At 42.8% G+C, this 16,653-nt stretch overlaps 3 protein-coding genes across 3 annotated transcripts; all 3 read left to right on the top strand.

The window, feature by feature from the left end:
- The first annotated feature begins 1,429 nt into the window (after positions 1-1,429).
- Positions 1,430-7,591, top strand: LOC143002479 (uncharacterized). Its single transcript, XM_076152597.1, has 8 exons — positions 1,430-1,481; positions 1,599-1,749; positions 1,885-2,458; positions 6,116-6,302; positions 6,460-6,525; positions 6,610-6,763; positions 6,882-7,163; positions 7,249-7,591. Exons 1-8 carry the CDS (start codon positions 1,442-1,444, stop codon positions 7,589-7,591), a joined length of 1,797 nt encoding a protein of 598 aa, XP_076008712.1. The 5' UTR covers positions 1,430-1,441.
- A 4,347-nt stretch (positions 7,592-11,938) lies between these two features.
- apoc1 (apolipoprotein C-I) lies at positions 11,939-13,139 on the top strand. The gene is made up of 4 exons (XM_076152735.1): positions 11,939-12,045; positions 12,498-12,565; positions 12,661-12,799; positions 12,886-13,139. The coding sequence occupies exons 2-4, from the start codon at positions 12,511-12,513 to the stop codon at positions 12,947-12,949; spliced, it is 258 nt and encodes an 85-aa protein (XP_076008850.1). The 5' UTR covers positions 11,939-12,045; positions 12,498-12,510; the 3' UTR covers positions 12,950-13,139.
- A 2,174-nt stretch (positions 13,140-15,313) lies between these two features.
- On the top strand, positions 15,314-16,228 carry apoc4 (apolipoprotein C-IV). Its single transcript, XM_076152645.1, has 4 exons — positions 15,314-15,425; positions 15,609-15,654; positions 15,739-15,829; positions 15,919-16,228. The coding sequence occupies exons 2-4, from the start codon at positions 15,609-15,611 to the stop codon at positions 16,112-16,114; spliced, it is 333 nt and encodes a 110-aa protein (XP_076008760.1). The 5' UTR covers positions 15,314-15,425; the 3' UTR covers positions 16,115-16,228.
- The last annotated feature ends 425 nt before the right edge of the window (positions 16,229-16,653 follow it).

Here is a 16,653-nt window from a genome sequence, read left to right as displayed (position 1 = left end):
AGGGATAAAGTACAAAGCTTTTGACTGCCTGTCAAAGTAACAGAGTCATTTCTAATATACTGTTTATATTTATGTGTCATTTCACCACAAAATATGTCATAATAACGACACTTGTCCCATATAATCCTCTGATTCTCTTTGATTGTTGATCTGCCAAAAGACGCACAAAGAAGAAGAATGTGCCCAACGTGGAAATATTTCACTGACAAGAACATGGCATGCAGATTTCAGACCTTTAATGGAAGATTTGACATTAATATTTATTTTGTGAGTCTCTGTGGCAGCTGTGGTAATATTATGTCGATCAGGAAAAGTATGAAGCCTTTTTATGTCCAATAAGTTAAAATCAAATAGTAATGCTGTTCAGGTTTGCTTGAATTATAAAACTATAAAAAAAACTATTTCATTTAAATTATTACATTTCTTTGTGATGGATGTTTTCTGAAAGTTTCTTAACAAAAATAATTAATAGTTAATCCCTTAAAATTAGGCTTCTCATCCTCATCGTCCCTCTTGAATCACACAAAGCTTTGATGAATATTATCACAGTTTCCACTCATTCACTCATTCCATAACTCTTTGTATCAGGCTAATCAGTTTCCTCCCTGTGGACTCTTCATCACCATCAGCATCTCAGATTTCTCTCTCTTTGTCCTTTAGGGCTGCATGGAGCTGCTGACGTACCACCAGACTGACACATCAAGTACTGATGGACTTGACACAGAAACAGGAACTTCACCATTAATGACAGTGACTGTGATGTCAGCGGGCAGAATGTCAAGCCGACAGAGATAAAGCATCGCTGTACATCAGCTTGATATTGTAGACATGGAGAAGAAGGTTCAGTCAGCGTTACATGTTAGGATCAGAAGCCAGCGGCTGCTTGAGGTCATACACACAAAATCATAAACCTAACCTGGAATGAACCCTTGTCCTCACAGCTCTGTTATCACAAGCAGCTCTCACACTCTTTTATCTTGATTTAGTCAGGATCATTAGGGGGGAATACACACAAACTATGAAGGAAAACACGACATTGCCTTATTAAACAGTCCACTATTGAGCTTTAATGCTGTCCAAAAAATGATTTATGATAGTTTGAGAGTGTGTGAGTATAAGAGTTGAGGGCTGTGGGTGTGTGGATGTGATGATTCTCTGATGATTGTTTCTGTGACGGTGGCAGGGTGAGGCAGGGTGACAGCAAGGCACTCGCGACTGGACTTTGACATCATTACATGGCGGGTCACTATATAGGACAGTCCAGCGCTCCGGGCCTCACACTGCTGAGTGCTCCTGCTGATACACTTGCAAACTCAGGTAAGATGAGGAAATAAGAGGAAATGCCAAACTATCCCTTGAGAAATCCTGGGCTGTGTGCTCAGTGGGGCTGCTGTGCTAACTAACCTCCTCTCTTGTGATCATCTAATAGGTTCAGAGAGCCATGAAGGTCCTCGCTGTGCTCGTTTTAGCCGTGTTCACTGGTGAGTTTGACATTTATAACATCAAAGAATATTAAAACTGAGAGCTGCAAGCCTCGCAGACGGATCATTTTTTATACAAGTGCAAACGTCTTCTAATCTCAACACATTTTCCAACAGGCTGTCATGCCAACTTCTTCTACGCTGATGCACCAAAGCCACAGCTGGAAGTGCTGACTGACGCTTTCTGGGACTATGTTGCCAAAGCAACCCAGACAGCTGATGACACTCTCCAGATGATCAGGAAATCTCAGTTTGGGCAGGATGTCAGGTAGGTCATAGGTGATCTGAGGCCACTGGTGACATTCCACACACACTGTAATGTGCTATCAAACACATGAATCCTCCTAACTTAAACCCTTACGTTATGTCTTCCTTTAATTTCTGTCTCTTCATGCTCGCCCAGTGCCCGCCTGACTGACAGCGCTGATCTGGCCAGCACGTATGCAGTCACCCTGCAGGAGCAGCTTCCCACTGGTGCCCAGGACATCATAACCAAGGTCACTTCAGAGGCTGAGATGCTGAGAGAGCGTCTGAGTCTGGAATTGACCACTGTCAGAGGCCAGCTGGAGCCCTACACTGAGGATATGAAGGCCAAGATCCAGCAGAGTGTGGAGCAAATGAAACAGGAGCTGAGCCAGTATACAGACTCCATGGAACCTGAGGCCCTGAAAACCACCCTGATCCAGAAGAGCGACGAGCTGAAGGTCAACCTGGATCAGAGCATCAAGGACCTGCAATCCCAGCTGGTTCCCTACACAGACGACCTGAAGACGAAAATGGACCAGCACCTGCAGGACTTCAAGCAGAACATCACCCCCATGACTGAGAAGCTCCAGGCTGAGCTAACCCAGAGAGCCCAGCAGGTGAGAGACCTGGTGGCCCCCTATGCTGAGGACCTGAGGGGAAAGCTGGACCCATATGCCCAGGACCTCCAGACCCGTCTCACCACCCTCTACCAGTCTTTTGTCAATGCCAACTAAGTCGAACTCATGTTAATACAGAAGGAAACAGTATAACATGAAAACAAGAACATGTGATTGTTTTAACTGAATGAAGTTCACCAGCTTTAAAGCTTTTGTCCATAGAGTATTTATATATTCATATACAGAGTACACCTGCTTTTTTCAGTGTTGACCTTGTAATTTACTGGGCTGTCTCCCTATATTTTATATCGAATAAAGTAAACACAAAATCAAAACTTGTGAGTCTGCTTTTATTCGCAAAAATCGTTTCAAAATGAGCAGCTATCATGTCTGTGATCTCCCTTAAAAGCTGTGACTTCCAATTCTCAACCCATAACAATATGGATACAGTCCAGTTTCACAACATTTCCAAACTCAGCCTTAAATGAACCCATACATTTATCTCCGAGGCCAAGCAAAGAATGAGTGCCATCTAGTGACCCTATACTGGCCCTGCATAAACTGCAGTACAGATATGGGCGCCATGGCAACCCTTTTCCCTGCATGACTTCAAAACAGCTTTTTCTGCAACTTTCACAAAAATCACCAGCATATTCCATAAGAACTCAAAAACACAAAAACAACAGCTGAACACAGATGGCCTTGTTTATTTGCCGCTTGGTTGCAAAACCTCATCCCTTGCCGCTCCCCTTCAAGATTCAGTTGTGAGCATGGACGGGGGTTGGGGGGGCATGTTCGGGTTTGTCTGTGCAAGTCTGGGAGTTCACACACACACCTCCTTCTTCCAGCGTTTTTATTTGTGCTCTGGCACCTTCTGTCCCTCCCGGTGGATCGCTCCCACGCTTTCTTTCCCAGTGGCAAACAACATTCCTCAGCTCTGCCCCCCAACTGTCACAGACACACACGCTAAACCGTTCAAACACTTACATCAGGAGTATAGACAGAGAATGGATTTGATTTTCTGAATCAGACAGAAAAAAAGACAAAAGTTAGATGAGAAAAAACAGTAAAATGTGTGTATTTACAGTAGATCAGCTTTAAATGATGTACAGATGCTTCTTTGTTAGGATGTTAGTGGAAAATGCTGCAAGATTGTGTAGAAAGGTTTTACGTTTCGTGATCATTTGCATTGAAATGTCAAAGTCCAAAGCAATTGATTCTGGAGCTTTGTTCTTCTGAGGTGAAAGGGCGAGTGCTTGGTTCTCTTCTCCTTTCGTCCCGTTTAGCGTCCAGCATGTGAGACACACGGCACCGGCAGCTCTGATTCAACAATGACTTTCAACACGAGTTCTGCATCGCTCATCGCAATAACAACTGGTTTCAAAAGCTCAGCAGATCGCCGTGTGACTCACAACCAGATGATCACTGAATCTTGAACTCAAATATCCAGTTCAGCAGCCTTTAACCCACAGACATTAACAGTAAGTAGCAGTAAGCAGAATGACTCTTGTCTGTCTGGCCTTGTTTCGAGGTTGGAGATCATCCACGGGTAACCAAAGATCAAATTCTGGTTTGAGAGCATCAGCCTGGGGTTACTTTTGTTCGCTGCCCTCTCACTCACACACACACGCACACCGGCCTGGGGCAATGAGGTGATACTTTCGTTGTTGTGGAACAAAAGAGGAACCAGATAAATTTAAGTTGATGATGCCATTTTACTGTAATATGTGAAATCAGTCTTCTCCAAATCATCTCTCACTTCCCTGTCCCTGTCCCTTTGTCTTGTTGTCCCTGTAAGGTTCCTTTTTGAGTCTGGCTAGTGACCTTTGTTTGATGGCACCAGTCCTTCTCTCTGTCAGTTAAATAAAAGTAGAAATCCTTCTAAATGTTCTGCCAGAATATCTATAAATGCACTTCCCTCGCCAGTGTAAACACAAGCGTTTTTCACACTCAAACCTGGCAAAACTAAACATGTTCCTAAAATTCGGAATAAGGATGGAAGGAGCCTCCCACGGGTGGGATTACCAGATGAATGTGTAGAGAAAGGAGGCATGGCGTGACTCTTGTTTACCCAGAATGTAGAGATTGAATGACCGATCTTGATTTGTGTGTGTGTGTTGAGCCTGATTGAACTTGTTATCGTGCAGAACATAATCCTTATCACGCGACACGCCTACAACAGTGACACAGGACTGTGGTGGAATCCCCAGGACAAAGGTTGGTTCTGTATTTTGTCTGAAATGTGACACCTTCCTACTTTATTCACCTTTTGTGTTCAGATGTTGATTTCTTCGTCTTAAAGGAGTGATAAACATTTTCATTGATTACAGGCATGCTGAGCTGACGACTTGCCCCCCCCCCCCCGGGTTATCAGACATAGGTTATCATCCTATCTCACCATTACCACTCAAACTTTGTTCCTATGTCGTGTTTTCTCAGTAAAAGAACTGAGAAATGTGGTGGACTGACAACCTGAAGGACAAAGGTGACTGATTACACATGGTCAATTTACCTGGATGAACAAAGCTCAAGTTTGTTACTGAAGACCAATGCTCTGAAAGATGCAAACCTTTACTTTTGTCACAACAAAAAGAAACATTATAGGCCAAGGCTTTTATTTTTCCATTAGTAAAACTGTGGTCAGTCTTACAAAAAAAATCTGTACAATGAATACTGCAGCCTGAATAAGATCAATACATTAATCATCCTCTCACAAAGGTGCCTGAATCAGAGGCATGAGCCCCTCCAGTCCCATGACTGTACCATCTTAAACTATTTTCTGTGCACCTTGAAAAACAACACTCGTTTCATCCTTCATCATATAAGCAGACTGATGTGTCTGTGATGAGCAGTAGAGAGGATTTCTGTGTAAAGTTGTGGGGTGAAAGAACTCTTGATAAACATTGCCTAATGAGCAGAATTCAACACTTTTGCAATGTTAAACTTCCCCTTCAAAACACTAGATTAACAAAACAGCATATTCTGCTCTCACTAAAAATTGGTTCAACCTGTGGGGGGAATTGTCATTTTCTTACAATTATTATTTAGAATCTTGTCGTCACTTGTGTACATGTTTTCCATCCTTACAGTGGACTCGTTCTGCCTCATTGTTCTTACAGCCAACATGTCTGTGCATGTGCCCCACCTCATTTCTATTCATTATTACTGGAATTCCAAGGTATTTCACTGCTTATCCACCCTCACAGCTCAGTCAAGTGTGTCAATAACAGCTGATCACCATGCAGAGAAAAATATTATATTTCCTGCCTCTGTGTGTGTGTGTGTGAGAGAGAGAGAGAGAGTGCGTGAGTGAGTGAGTATGGGGGCAGAGGGGATAAGTGGTCATTAATGGCGCAGCACTTGAATTTAAATGCGAGGTTGTTGAGTTAATTAACATAAAGGCGCCATGAGGATTAAGTAAAGGCTGTGTTATGATAATGAGAGGAGGAAATAAAGAACCTTTACACGAGTAAAAAAAATCGAATAAAATGCAATCCTGGCGTAAAACATCGTAATATCAGTAAAACTTGAGTATTAAAAAACATAAACTACATCTTATATACTTTAACTGCAGAGATACTGTGAGCTGTATTTAGAAAATGCATTACAATAAAAGCAGCCTATAAAATGCATCGATGCAATTTGTAGTGGAGTTCTTTCAGTGTGTGTTATCTGTGCACCGTATTATTGATGCAACAACAAGCTTCGTCGTGACATCGTGCGTGGAACTTTCACCCGCTTATTCACGGCGATTTCTCAATCTAACGCGAACATCACGCACACACAATTCAGGAACTTCGGCCGCGTGGAAGAAGGAGACAGGATTGTGTCCAGACTACTCATCACCCCCCTCTGCCCCCTCCCCTGCCCTCCCCCTCCACACACACACACCCTCGTCCCGTGTATAAAAGCGCTCACAGAGAGTCCGTCAGTACGCAGGAAGATCAAACCCTCTCAGGTGAGCTGAACTCCTCTCCCTCCTCCTCCACTCTCTGCCCTTCGAATGCATGATGTTACTGAGTACTTCACATGCATGCGATGTTGTTCAATCTTGCTTTCAAGATGTTGATATCTATCTAACAATTTAAGTAACCTTTTGTCTCTCATGTCCCCAGGTGTCTCTGTCTGTCCATCAACCATGAAGTCTGTATCTCTGATCCTTGTTCTGGCCATCATTGCTGGTAAAGCCCTCAGCTACTCTTCCCAGAGTCAATGCAGCCTTTTTCTACATTTTTCTGTGTCTAACTCTTAATTTCTGGTTCCAGGCTGCAATGCCCGTGCCGTGCTTCAGGCCGACACTGTCTCTGCTGGCTGGGAGGTTGCTGTGGACCGTTTCTGGCATCATGTCGCCGACCTGAACAAGAAAGCTGATGCAATTGTGCGTGACGTCAGTGGCTCTCAGCTCAGCAGGGAATTAGAGTGAGTAAAGACAATCCTCTCCTTTGGGGGTCTATGATTGTTCAGCGAACAGTAGTGTCCAACACGTCCTCCCAATGTGTCTGCATGTCTGACAAACTTCCCTCCGCCATGTTTTCAGCACCCTGATCACCGACACCATGGCCGAGTTGACTGTGTACAGACAGGACATCCAGGCTAGACTCGGCCCCTACAGCACCACCGGTGTGTTGACCGAGGACCTTCAGCTCCTGGCCAACAGGCTGCAGAAAGACATGTTGGATGCCAAGGATCGCAGCTTAGAGTACCTTGGTGAGCTGAAGTCCATGGTGGAGCAGAACAGCGAAGATGTCCACAGCAGTATCAACACTTATAGCCACAAGCTGAAGAAACGCCTGAACAAAGACACAGAGGAGATCCGCAAGTAAGTGGGGTTCTAATTAGTCCCTGATCTAGTTCTGGCCTATGCTGTTCATGGGAAATCTAAACAAATGTTTTCTCTCTATCAGCACCGTGACCACCTACTTGGGTGAGCTCCAGTCCCGCACATTCCAGAACATGGATGCTGCTAAGGGGAGTGTTGAGCCCTACGTCAAACAAGCCAGTGAGGCCGCCAGCAAGAAGTTCACCGACATCTCTGAAACCCTGAAAACCCAAGCTGAGGGTCTGGGCCAGCAGCTGGAGACCCAGGCTGAGGGTCTGAGGGCCCAGCTGGCAGTCGCCACCGAGGACCTGCGCACAACCCTGGAGGGAAAGCTGGACGAGCTGACCGGCATGGTTTCCCCCTTCGCTGACCAGATCCAGGTGCAGTTTCAGGACATCCTAGAGAAGATCAAGGAGACCGCATCATAAACACATAAGACTCTGAGGGGCTTTGAAGGGTTAAAGAAGGTTGGTGGTCCAGTTGTAGGGTGGAGGAAATGTGTGAACCACTGACAATCTTTGACCTGGAAAAGGCAAAGGGGGGTCAGAGTTTCTGATCACCAAATCTTCTTTATGTGGATGCCCACTAGTTCAAGATGAGGGAAGTTCTCATCATCTCCCTTATTCACTGAACACCCACACCATTACCAGCCTTTGCTAGAGGAACAGGATACAGTTGTTGCTTTGCTTTTCTACCTAACTTGAACTCCAACTTTGCAGGTACATTTTCCTTCACTAAAAACAGGAAGTGGGAGTGACAATACCAACTCTAACAATCCCAGAATGTACCTGAATACAAGCTTTCATTTCAATATCTGCACTGATTGATAATCCACATATAGGAACATATAATGTGTCCTCTGGCTTCTCCACCATAAACTGCTGTGATGTATTGATTACATGTTGCATTTATGACAAATCGCTGAGTGAAAAATGCAAAGCTGCCTGTTTGTACTTAAGTCTGACTTGAGTGTCTCATAAGCCCACCATGCTGCTGACTGGAGTGTGCTGCTTGTGCTGCAGCGCGCTGAACAATGCTGAGTAAATAAAGACCATAGAAAAAAAAGATGCTTGTTTCCACTTGTTTCTGTAATCAAATATTTATAAGTCATGTATCATTCATAGGTGAGGTTCAGTTACATGATCAACAGGGCGACACCCTCAGCTGTAGGCCTCCTGCTTCATATTTATCATCATGAGATCTAAGCTCACAGATATTAACACAATCACTGACTGATTGAGGTCTTGAGCAACTTTTTCCCTTTCAACTTGTTGGAAGTTTTACGAGCCCGCTAAATTTCCCTACACACTCTTCATCACAACTGTTGAGTAAGAGCATGACCGTTAACCACATTATGTCATTAATGTAGTGCGGTTTGCCTTTAAGCATCTGTCACCTGCAAATCACCTGACAGAAGCCATTAATCTGAACAAAAACAAGGAACAGCAATTTGCTCAGCCCTCCCCCTTATTACCTTCATAGATAAGCAGCACACATCCCTACACACACACCTCCCTGCCCATTGGTCTAATTCAAACGTGTTCCGATCTGCTCCCAGCTCCTGCTCAAAGGAGGCAGTGGCTCAGTGGGTAGAGTTTCCGCTTGCAAACCGGAGGGTCGCTGGTTCGAGCCCCTGCCGAGGTGCCCCTGAGCAAGGCACCGAACCCTGAATTGCTCCCCCCTCTGCGAAGGGTGGTAATGTAATGTAAGTCGCTTTGGATAAAAGCGTCTGCCAAATGATCGTAATGTAATGTAATGCTCTCTCTCATCGCTCTTGTCCCCTGCAGGCGTCTTGGAATGTTGCTGTGCTCCAGTTTCAGTTTACATGCTCTGGTGAGGATTTTAAATCTTTTGTATTTAGATGGTAGCCCCCTTCAAAGTACATTAAGCACAGACATTAAAACTACGGTAATGTAACACATCACTACATGAAAAGAATATTAGTAAACCAGCGTACAAGTAACTATTGTTATAATTAATGAACTACCAAAACTTGTGTACAAAAAGAGAAACTTAATCACATATGGTGATTTTGTTAGCAGCATCGGTAGAAAATGTAAATGGAGAAAAAACTATATTGCAGTTTTTTTTTAAGCATTACCGAAACAGTTTTGATCTTCACAAAGTCATGTCAGAGTCTCTCTGAGGTGAGAAAGTTCTGTTCCTCAGACGCAGCAGTTTGTCCTCCTTTGAAGTGCAGAGCAGAGGCCAGCAGAGGACACCATTTGTCCCTCTTCCTCCTCTCGCCTCCTCTCCTCTGACCCCTCCACCTGAATCCTTGCTGCATGAGGAGACAGCTGTGTTGACTTTTTGTGGGACATTTTCACTAAGAAACTCTGTGAACCTCACAAACCAAATGACCGTTTTCAGACACATTTCAATTGAAGATTTGTGTCTGATACAAATCCTAAAATCATATTGAATCAAATAATAGCTTTAATTTGGTCACACATGCACACGTGTACAGATAGAAGTGGTTTCATATTGTTGACTCTCTGTTGGGACATAGTGTGCTCCTGGATGTGCCCTTTAGTCTGTTTCCATGTGTTCTGTGTAATAAGACAACATGTTTACTGTTTCTCTCCGTGTCAAAGAGCGTTGCATGTAAAATGAAACAATGACTCATAGTGAATCTGGCTATGATATCACTCCTCCACAAGAACTAGAGATTATTGAGCAACTCCTCCTTTACCAGTGAAACAGGAAAACCACAAGGTTCCTGCTGTAGTCGGCGCTTGTGCTTGTGTGTGTGTGTGTGTGTGTGTGTGTGTGTGTGTGTGTGTGTGTGTGTGTGTGTGTGTGTGTGTGTGTGTGCGCGTGTGTGTGTGTAGTGTTTCAGCATACTGAGCACTGCGCAGAAACACACACACACACGAAAGCATCATCGAACTAGCAGGTGCTGTCCAGTCCGTGACCTCTAGTGACCCCCCACCCCCTCCAAACACTCCTGCAGAGACTTTACCTCCCATCACATCTCCTCTCATTCCTCCATCCTGACAGAGAACATCCGTCACCACAGGGACCCTTAGCCAAATACAAAACAAGCCATTTTTTAAGCTTGTTATTGCAAATTTGGAGCATGAGTAGCTTTCTGTCTCATGTGCACACAAGTACGAGCTCATACATAAGCAAGTGGCCACTTCAGCAGACACTCAATGACAAAGGAGACAGCGATGAAGCGTTTGAAAGGGAACGTGTTAACGGCATTTGGAGCTTCCATTTGGTCTTTTGCAGCCGACTGCTTGAGTGTGAAAGTAAATAAGATTCAGCGTGATGAAGACTCAGACTCAGACCGACTGACTCTTACTCTCCTCACCTCGTAACTAGAGGTCACGGCAGGTCACCCGGCTGCACCGCTCCTCCTCCTCCTCTGCTGGGTGCTAACCAGACAACATGTGGTTTCGTCTGACCTGCTTCCTCTTTATTAAGCCAGAGTGAGCAAATTCCTCAATGTGTGTTTATGCCTCAGAAAGGAGAAACAACAGCAACAGGCAGAATCCAATTTGGATAAAGCTTTAATGTTTATTAATGCCAAAATGGATTGATTTCCTTACAAAAGAAGAAGAAATACTTGATGATGCAGATGAATCACTCGAGAGAAGGTGTTGCTCATTACAGCTGATGTAAACATAAAAGTAGGTTGGGTTGCACTGTACTTTAATCACGCTGATACATGCCCCATCGGGACAACATCAATCTGCAGGTTGTCACATGTCGCTGACCTCTGAACGTTGCTCACAGCTCGGCACCAAAGAGGCTTGACATGAGCCGCTGAGCCTGAGCAGCAAATGGAAGAAATGTGTCACAACACAGACTGTGATCAAAGATAAAGAAAGAAAGAAAGAAAGAAAGAAAGAAAGAAAGAAAGAAAGAAAGAAAGAAAGAAGGATAGAAGAATGCTTTTTATCTGCTTTGTTGTCTGCATTATCGGCATATCAGTGAATTCTGCACAGTAAGATAAGCAGTAGACTAAATAAATAACACACAGGATTTGAGGAATGGATGCAAAAACATATCAAATTAAACACACATTCTGTAGATGTTGTACTGTAAATGCATCGTGTACTCCATTTGCAATGAAACTAGAAGTGTGGCTCTCATGTTACTCAGGCTGTTCCAGTCAAAACATGTGGCAGCTGCATGACATCCAAAGCCTGATAACCTTTTGGCACTAAGCAAGCAGCTGTTTGACACAGAGCCTCGGCCAACACCTCAGGTCCAAAGGCGCCTCTAGATACCTGCGGGCCAGAGCGACGCTATCACGGCTGCACTCTATGTTCCCTCATGGCCCTCCTGATTTTACTGTCCCCATGAGCTCATCCCGTCATATTCACGATGCTCAGAGGAATTTAAACATGTCACAAATAAGGAAAGTAGATCTGGATGTGTGGTGTAAAACCTAAACTGAGACAATATGTGTCTTATTTTCAATACCTTGGAACCTGATGTGAAGCAGAATATAGATTAAGCATCATAATCAATCCTCATTAATCATTAAACAGCCTATTTGATTATTTAACAGCTGCACTTTTAGTTCTCAGTCCCTGCAGAACGTCTAACTCCTCTTTTGTTAAAGCTTAAAAAAAAAATTAAAAAATCACAACGTTTTTTTGGTTGTTGGCACAGAGTTATGAAGGCGCGTTGCCGTGGTGACGGATGTATGGATTCTCTTTGCGCGCGTCTTTATCGTAAGTAATGATAAACATTATCGAGCCCGACCACGTCAATCGGGGCTCAGACGCATCAAGGTCACCCCGGGTTATTGTTGATAAAGTCCGCGCTATTACGTCATCCTCCTCAAGCCGAGCAGGCCTATAAAGAGGAACAGCCAAACTTTTGAAGCTTACACACTCGTTTGGTTTCCTTCTGCGGCAGAAAACAGGTAGGTTTCCACCGAACTTCCATCACTCTGAGAAAATAAATAACTAATATTAATACTTTTAGAGTTCAAGATATTGGAATAAATGTTGGGTTTAAAATAATATTTAACCATACATTTATCTAATAATAAATAAACGGGCAACCTTTTAATCTAGACGTTTTTGTAAAATTTAGTAATGTGCTTTTATTTATTTTTTATTTTTTATTCAAATGGTATACAAGCCTCGGTTTAAAAGTAAAAATAAATGACTGAATCGTCTTCAATATGACTGTAAAATAAATATATACTGTGGATAATTATGTTACTTTGCTGTGTTCTGCTTGCTGGGTGATATTGGAGTTTCATGCATGCAGTTCCCGCTGCTGACAGACGGGGGCGCATTACAGAGATTGTGTAAACGTCAATTTTTCTTCCCTCTTTCTTGAATAAATGAGTGTCCCCTCTTGTTACAGAGTCCCAGCTAAGATGAAACTGTACCTTGCTGTCGCCGTGCTGCTGCTGGCTTTGGCCGCATACACAGGTACGTGTGTGTGTTCATTCTCTTCCCAGCTCCATTTCTTCTTCTTCTCTCTCTGGCCTGTTGTGTAACGGTTCGTCTCTCTGTCCCCCCTGCAGAGGCCCAGGATGCGGGAACATTTGAGGAAAAGGTTACTCAGCTTGGCACCCAGGTGTCCGAGGTGACCAAAGACTGGGTGGACAAGGCCAAGGTCGCTCTTGAAGGAATCCCCACCAGCGAGATCGCCACAAACATGAAGTGGGTAGAGACTGACAGAAAATGACACACACACACACACACACAGTGTGTTATTATACTGAGGTTTTGTGTGCTTTCTGTTGCAGGACTTGGGTGAATGATCAGATCAGCAGAATGAAGGCCTCCTTTGAAGAAATGACCCAAAATTAGACACAGTCTTGTCGCCATCTTACACCACCTGACTCTTGACCCCCCCCATGTTGCTGTGTCGTATACATTTTGTTCTGCTGACCAGACACAATAATTACATTAATATGAATTATTTTTCAAGTAATTTTTGGAATGGAAAGTTGTGAAAATTTCATTGATGGTATAATAATAAAGATACTTTTTTCGTAAATTCTGTGGCTGCATCAGTATTTCTTCATGGTAACAGGAGGAGACATTCTACACGACTATACAATACTGCAATAAAGCTGAATCCAATTCAGTCCTTAAGTGAATTACTGAGCACTTATATCTTCTTTGCAAACTGTCAGTGAGCTGAGATTCATTTGTTTCAAGAGTTCAGTTTCTCCTGTCAAGTACTGAAACTCTGTACATCCACCTAGTAATTAGGAATATAAAGTCATTAGTATATAAATCCATTAGTACATGTCCTTGTTCAACCCAGTTTGCAGTACATCATGAAAATATCCTGTCATGTTGGGATTAGAAATGAATATTGATATCAACCTTGATGCAATAATAACCAAGTGTGGGCTAATGAGGGCTAAGTCATTATTAATTACAGTAATTACAAAAAATTCACGTCCTACTTTGAAAAGCTTTTCTGTACTTAGAAATACATTTAAAAAGGCACAGTTCCATACAAAAACAGCATTGTGTTGTGAGCAGGTGTTTGTGTCCTGTATTGTATTCTATCATTGAATACAATGAAAATCAGTCCATTCACGAATCTCACTTAATCTGGTGCGTTCGAAGTACTAACGATTGATCTGAAGTAATAATTTATTTATATCTGCGTCAGCCAGTGGAAGAAGAATCGACATTAACGTCTGATTACTTCATTTAATAACAGCCGGATAGGTAAACTTGTACTGTCAATAGATGGTACCAAAGGGCAAGTGCCAACATGACTGGTTTGTTCTTTCATTTCACAAGAGCCGGGCTAAAGTCACTGTTTATACTTGTTAATAATCCACCAGGGAACAGATTCGGTGAACTGGGAAGAAGTCCCAGTCCCAGAAATCTGTTCCGACCATTCACTAGAAAGGACAGAGGTCACAGAGTGCACTGATTATGATAAGATGAAACAATTGATCATGATATTAAATCAACTATCTATCCGAGCACATTCAAGTTGCCAAGAGAACTGCTTTTGAGCTTGTTAATAACCGTTTTCACAGTGAAAACACTTAAATCATTCATTGGAAAAAAACGGTGTTTTGTACAAAACTGTCTAGTTTAAAGAGACCACAAACGTCCCACAAACCTTATTCTATAACACTTTATTAGTTTCAGAGACAGACCAAGAAAAGGAAAGAACAAAAATGAAAAAGTCAAATGATGTAATTCAATTCAATTCAATTCAATTCAATAGAGTAGAATAGAAGGAATATCCGATGTAATTCAATGAAAGCCAGTGAAGCCAGAAAGCCAGTCTTTCAACCATGAAAGAAAACAGAGTAAGATGATGGAAAAAGCAAACGTGAAAATAAAATATGAAATGTAATCACAAAAACAAATCATAACAAGTGTACACCAAGCTAAACGTGTTTGCTTTAAGTGTATGTTTATGAATCTGGACATTAGATCAGATGTTTAAAAAGCGGCACTGTGTCTCTCTGTTTGGACAGCTGGGAGATCAACTCAGCACACACTGTTGAAGACCAGATCACAAGTTCTTCAGATGCATCATCAAGCTCAAATCCCCTGTTCGGTTTTATTTTCTAATGGAAACTTTGACTCACGATTACTAATCCAAACTCAAAATCATTCCTTTTCCTACTTTGAACATGTCGCGATCGCTGTCCGCAAAGTTTCAATTGATTTAGCGGTGGACTCTGCCCACAGAAATGCTTTGCTTGGCTGAAATTGTTTATCTTCTGACCCTGCATCGCTCTCACTAACTCATATCTCTCCTGCTAGAACAGAGACTTTGACTGGCCTGGATACATATCAGCACCTGCCAAATGGGTTCAGGTATCTCAACCAAAGTGCATCTGGACAGGTATTGAACTCAGCTAATGTTGATCCTCACAAAGATACCAACAGTTGAGAAATTACATCAACAGAAAGAGTCTGAAAAGGAACAATTCTTCTTTAGATTGTGATCAGAAACACAAATGATCTAAGATGCAAACTGTTTGTAGGGGATAAAACTGATGATCACCATACACAACAACACAACCACACAACAATCGTGTAAAAGATGCAAAAATCATAAATGGTAGTTAAGAGGAAGTGCAAGAGAATTAAAGCACAGTCCAGCTCTGTGTATTCTATTAGAGTCATAGACCCCTGGTGTGTCCCAGTGTCAATAGCATGAATGAAAAAAAGAAAAACGCGAATGGTCATTCGATCGGGATCAATGTACGAGCTGTTGTGTAGTCCTAATACAAATAGAGTGTCTCAATAACACACAGTTAAGTCAAAACCTGTTGACCAGAGCCAGAAGGAAAAGGTAAAAACACTTTGTTTACACATTGTGTAATGAACCTGCAGTCAAATTGTGTTATGCGTTGTTGTGATTTCTGATATTGTTATTCATAATTTTCTTCTTCTTCTTGGTGACTGTTTGTCCAAGTCATCAAGAAGACATTCTAATAATGAATTTTGGATTTTGTGACTCTTTCTCTTCCATCAGATGCACAAGAGGTCATTTGTTCTCATCCTCCTATTACTCATGCAAGGTAAATGGGCTTTAGAAAACAGTTGTACACCTTCAGTCCCAGTGTTCGGTCCCGAGCTGTAACGTGCAGCTGTGTGTGTTGCAGCATGGGGGCCGCTTTTGGCCCAGACGCCCCCCAAGACGGCAGAGGGAACTGAATCGCCTGGAATGCTGCAGAATCTGGCAGAGAACGCCAGGTACTTGCGCAATCATACTGGATGGCTCTGTAAATGATTTCCCCTTGTTAGTTAGTGGGCGCTCTATTACACATTTGTCTGTATTCTAGAGAAGCAAAGCGAAAAATTGAAAGTGTCGGTGGAGTGCTGATGGACTTTGCTGGCGCTTACTATGAAGACAACATCCAGCCGGTGACTGGTGGATACTTTGAATGGGCTTCCAATGCTCGCAGGTCCTTTTGGGAGAAGCTCTGGACGACTGTTGACAACTACAACCGATATAAAACAACCAACACCACTGTTTAGCGAGGCTAAATAAACACTGATTATTGATTCAAAGTCGTACCTTGAGTCTTGCTGCTCATTGCCAAACCAATCAAGGGCTAATAATGAATAAAAGTCTCATCTGATCACAAAGCATTTTCAAGTGTCATTATGAGTTCTTCATGTCATTTCCTGAGATGTCAAAAGACCTGATAAGTCATAAAATTCTGCTAATGATAACTGCCAATGTAAAAAACTATTAATTAATGAGGAACCAAGAGAGAAACCATTAACACACACAGTCATGATGGCCACGCAGCATTTTAGCCTACATTCAGACTGTCATCAGGTGCAAGGGTGAAAGGTGAAGGCATTAATCCCAGCATGCATTGCTGTGGGTTCAGCTGGACGTCCAGACTGTCTGTCTAACTGTCTGTGATCTCTGTGCTGTGGCAGAAACGCTGATTGGCAGCAGTTACAATCATGATTGCAGTTTGCTGCACCAGGTGACCACAGTGTGTTAAGTGTTATGTTAAAAAAAGGAGTAATTTTCCATATGACACACGTCCATTATGACATGC

Source organism: Genypterus blacodes, unplaced genomic scaffold (genome assembly GCF_046128005.1).
Source record: "Genypterus blacodes isolate CSIRO-AG114 ecotype Tasmania unplaced genomic scaffold, CSIRO-AGI_Gbla_v1 ptg000057l_1, whole genome shotgun sequence".
NCBI classification, from domain to species: Eukaryota; Metazoa; Chordata; class Actinopteri; order Ophidiiformes; family Ophidiidae; genus Genypterus; species Genypterus blacodes.
Note: the sequence above shows the minus strand (reverse complement) of the source record. Positions and strands in the feature narration are given on the sequence as shown.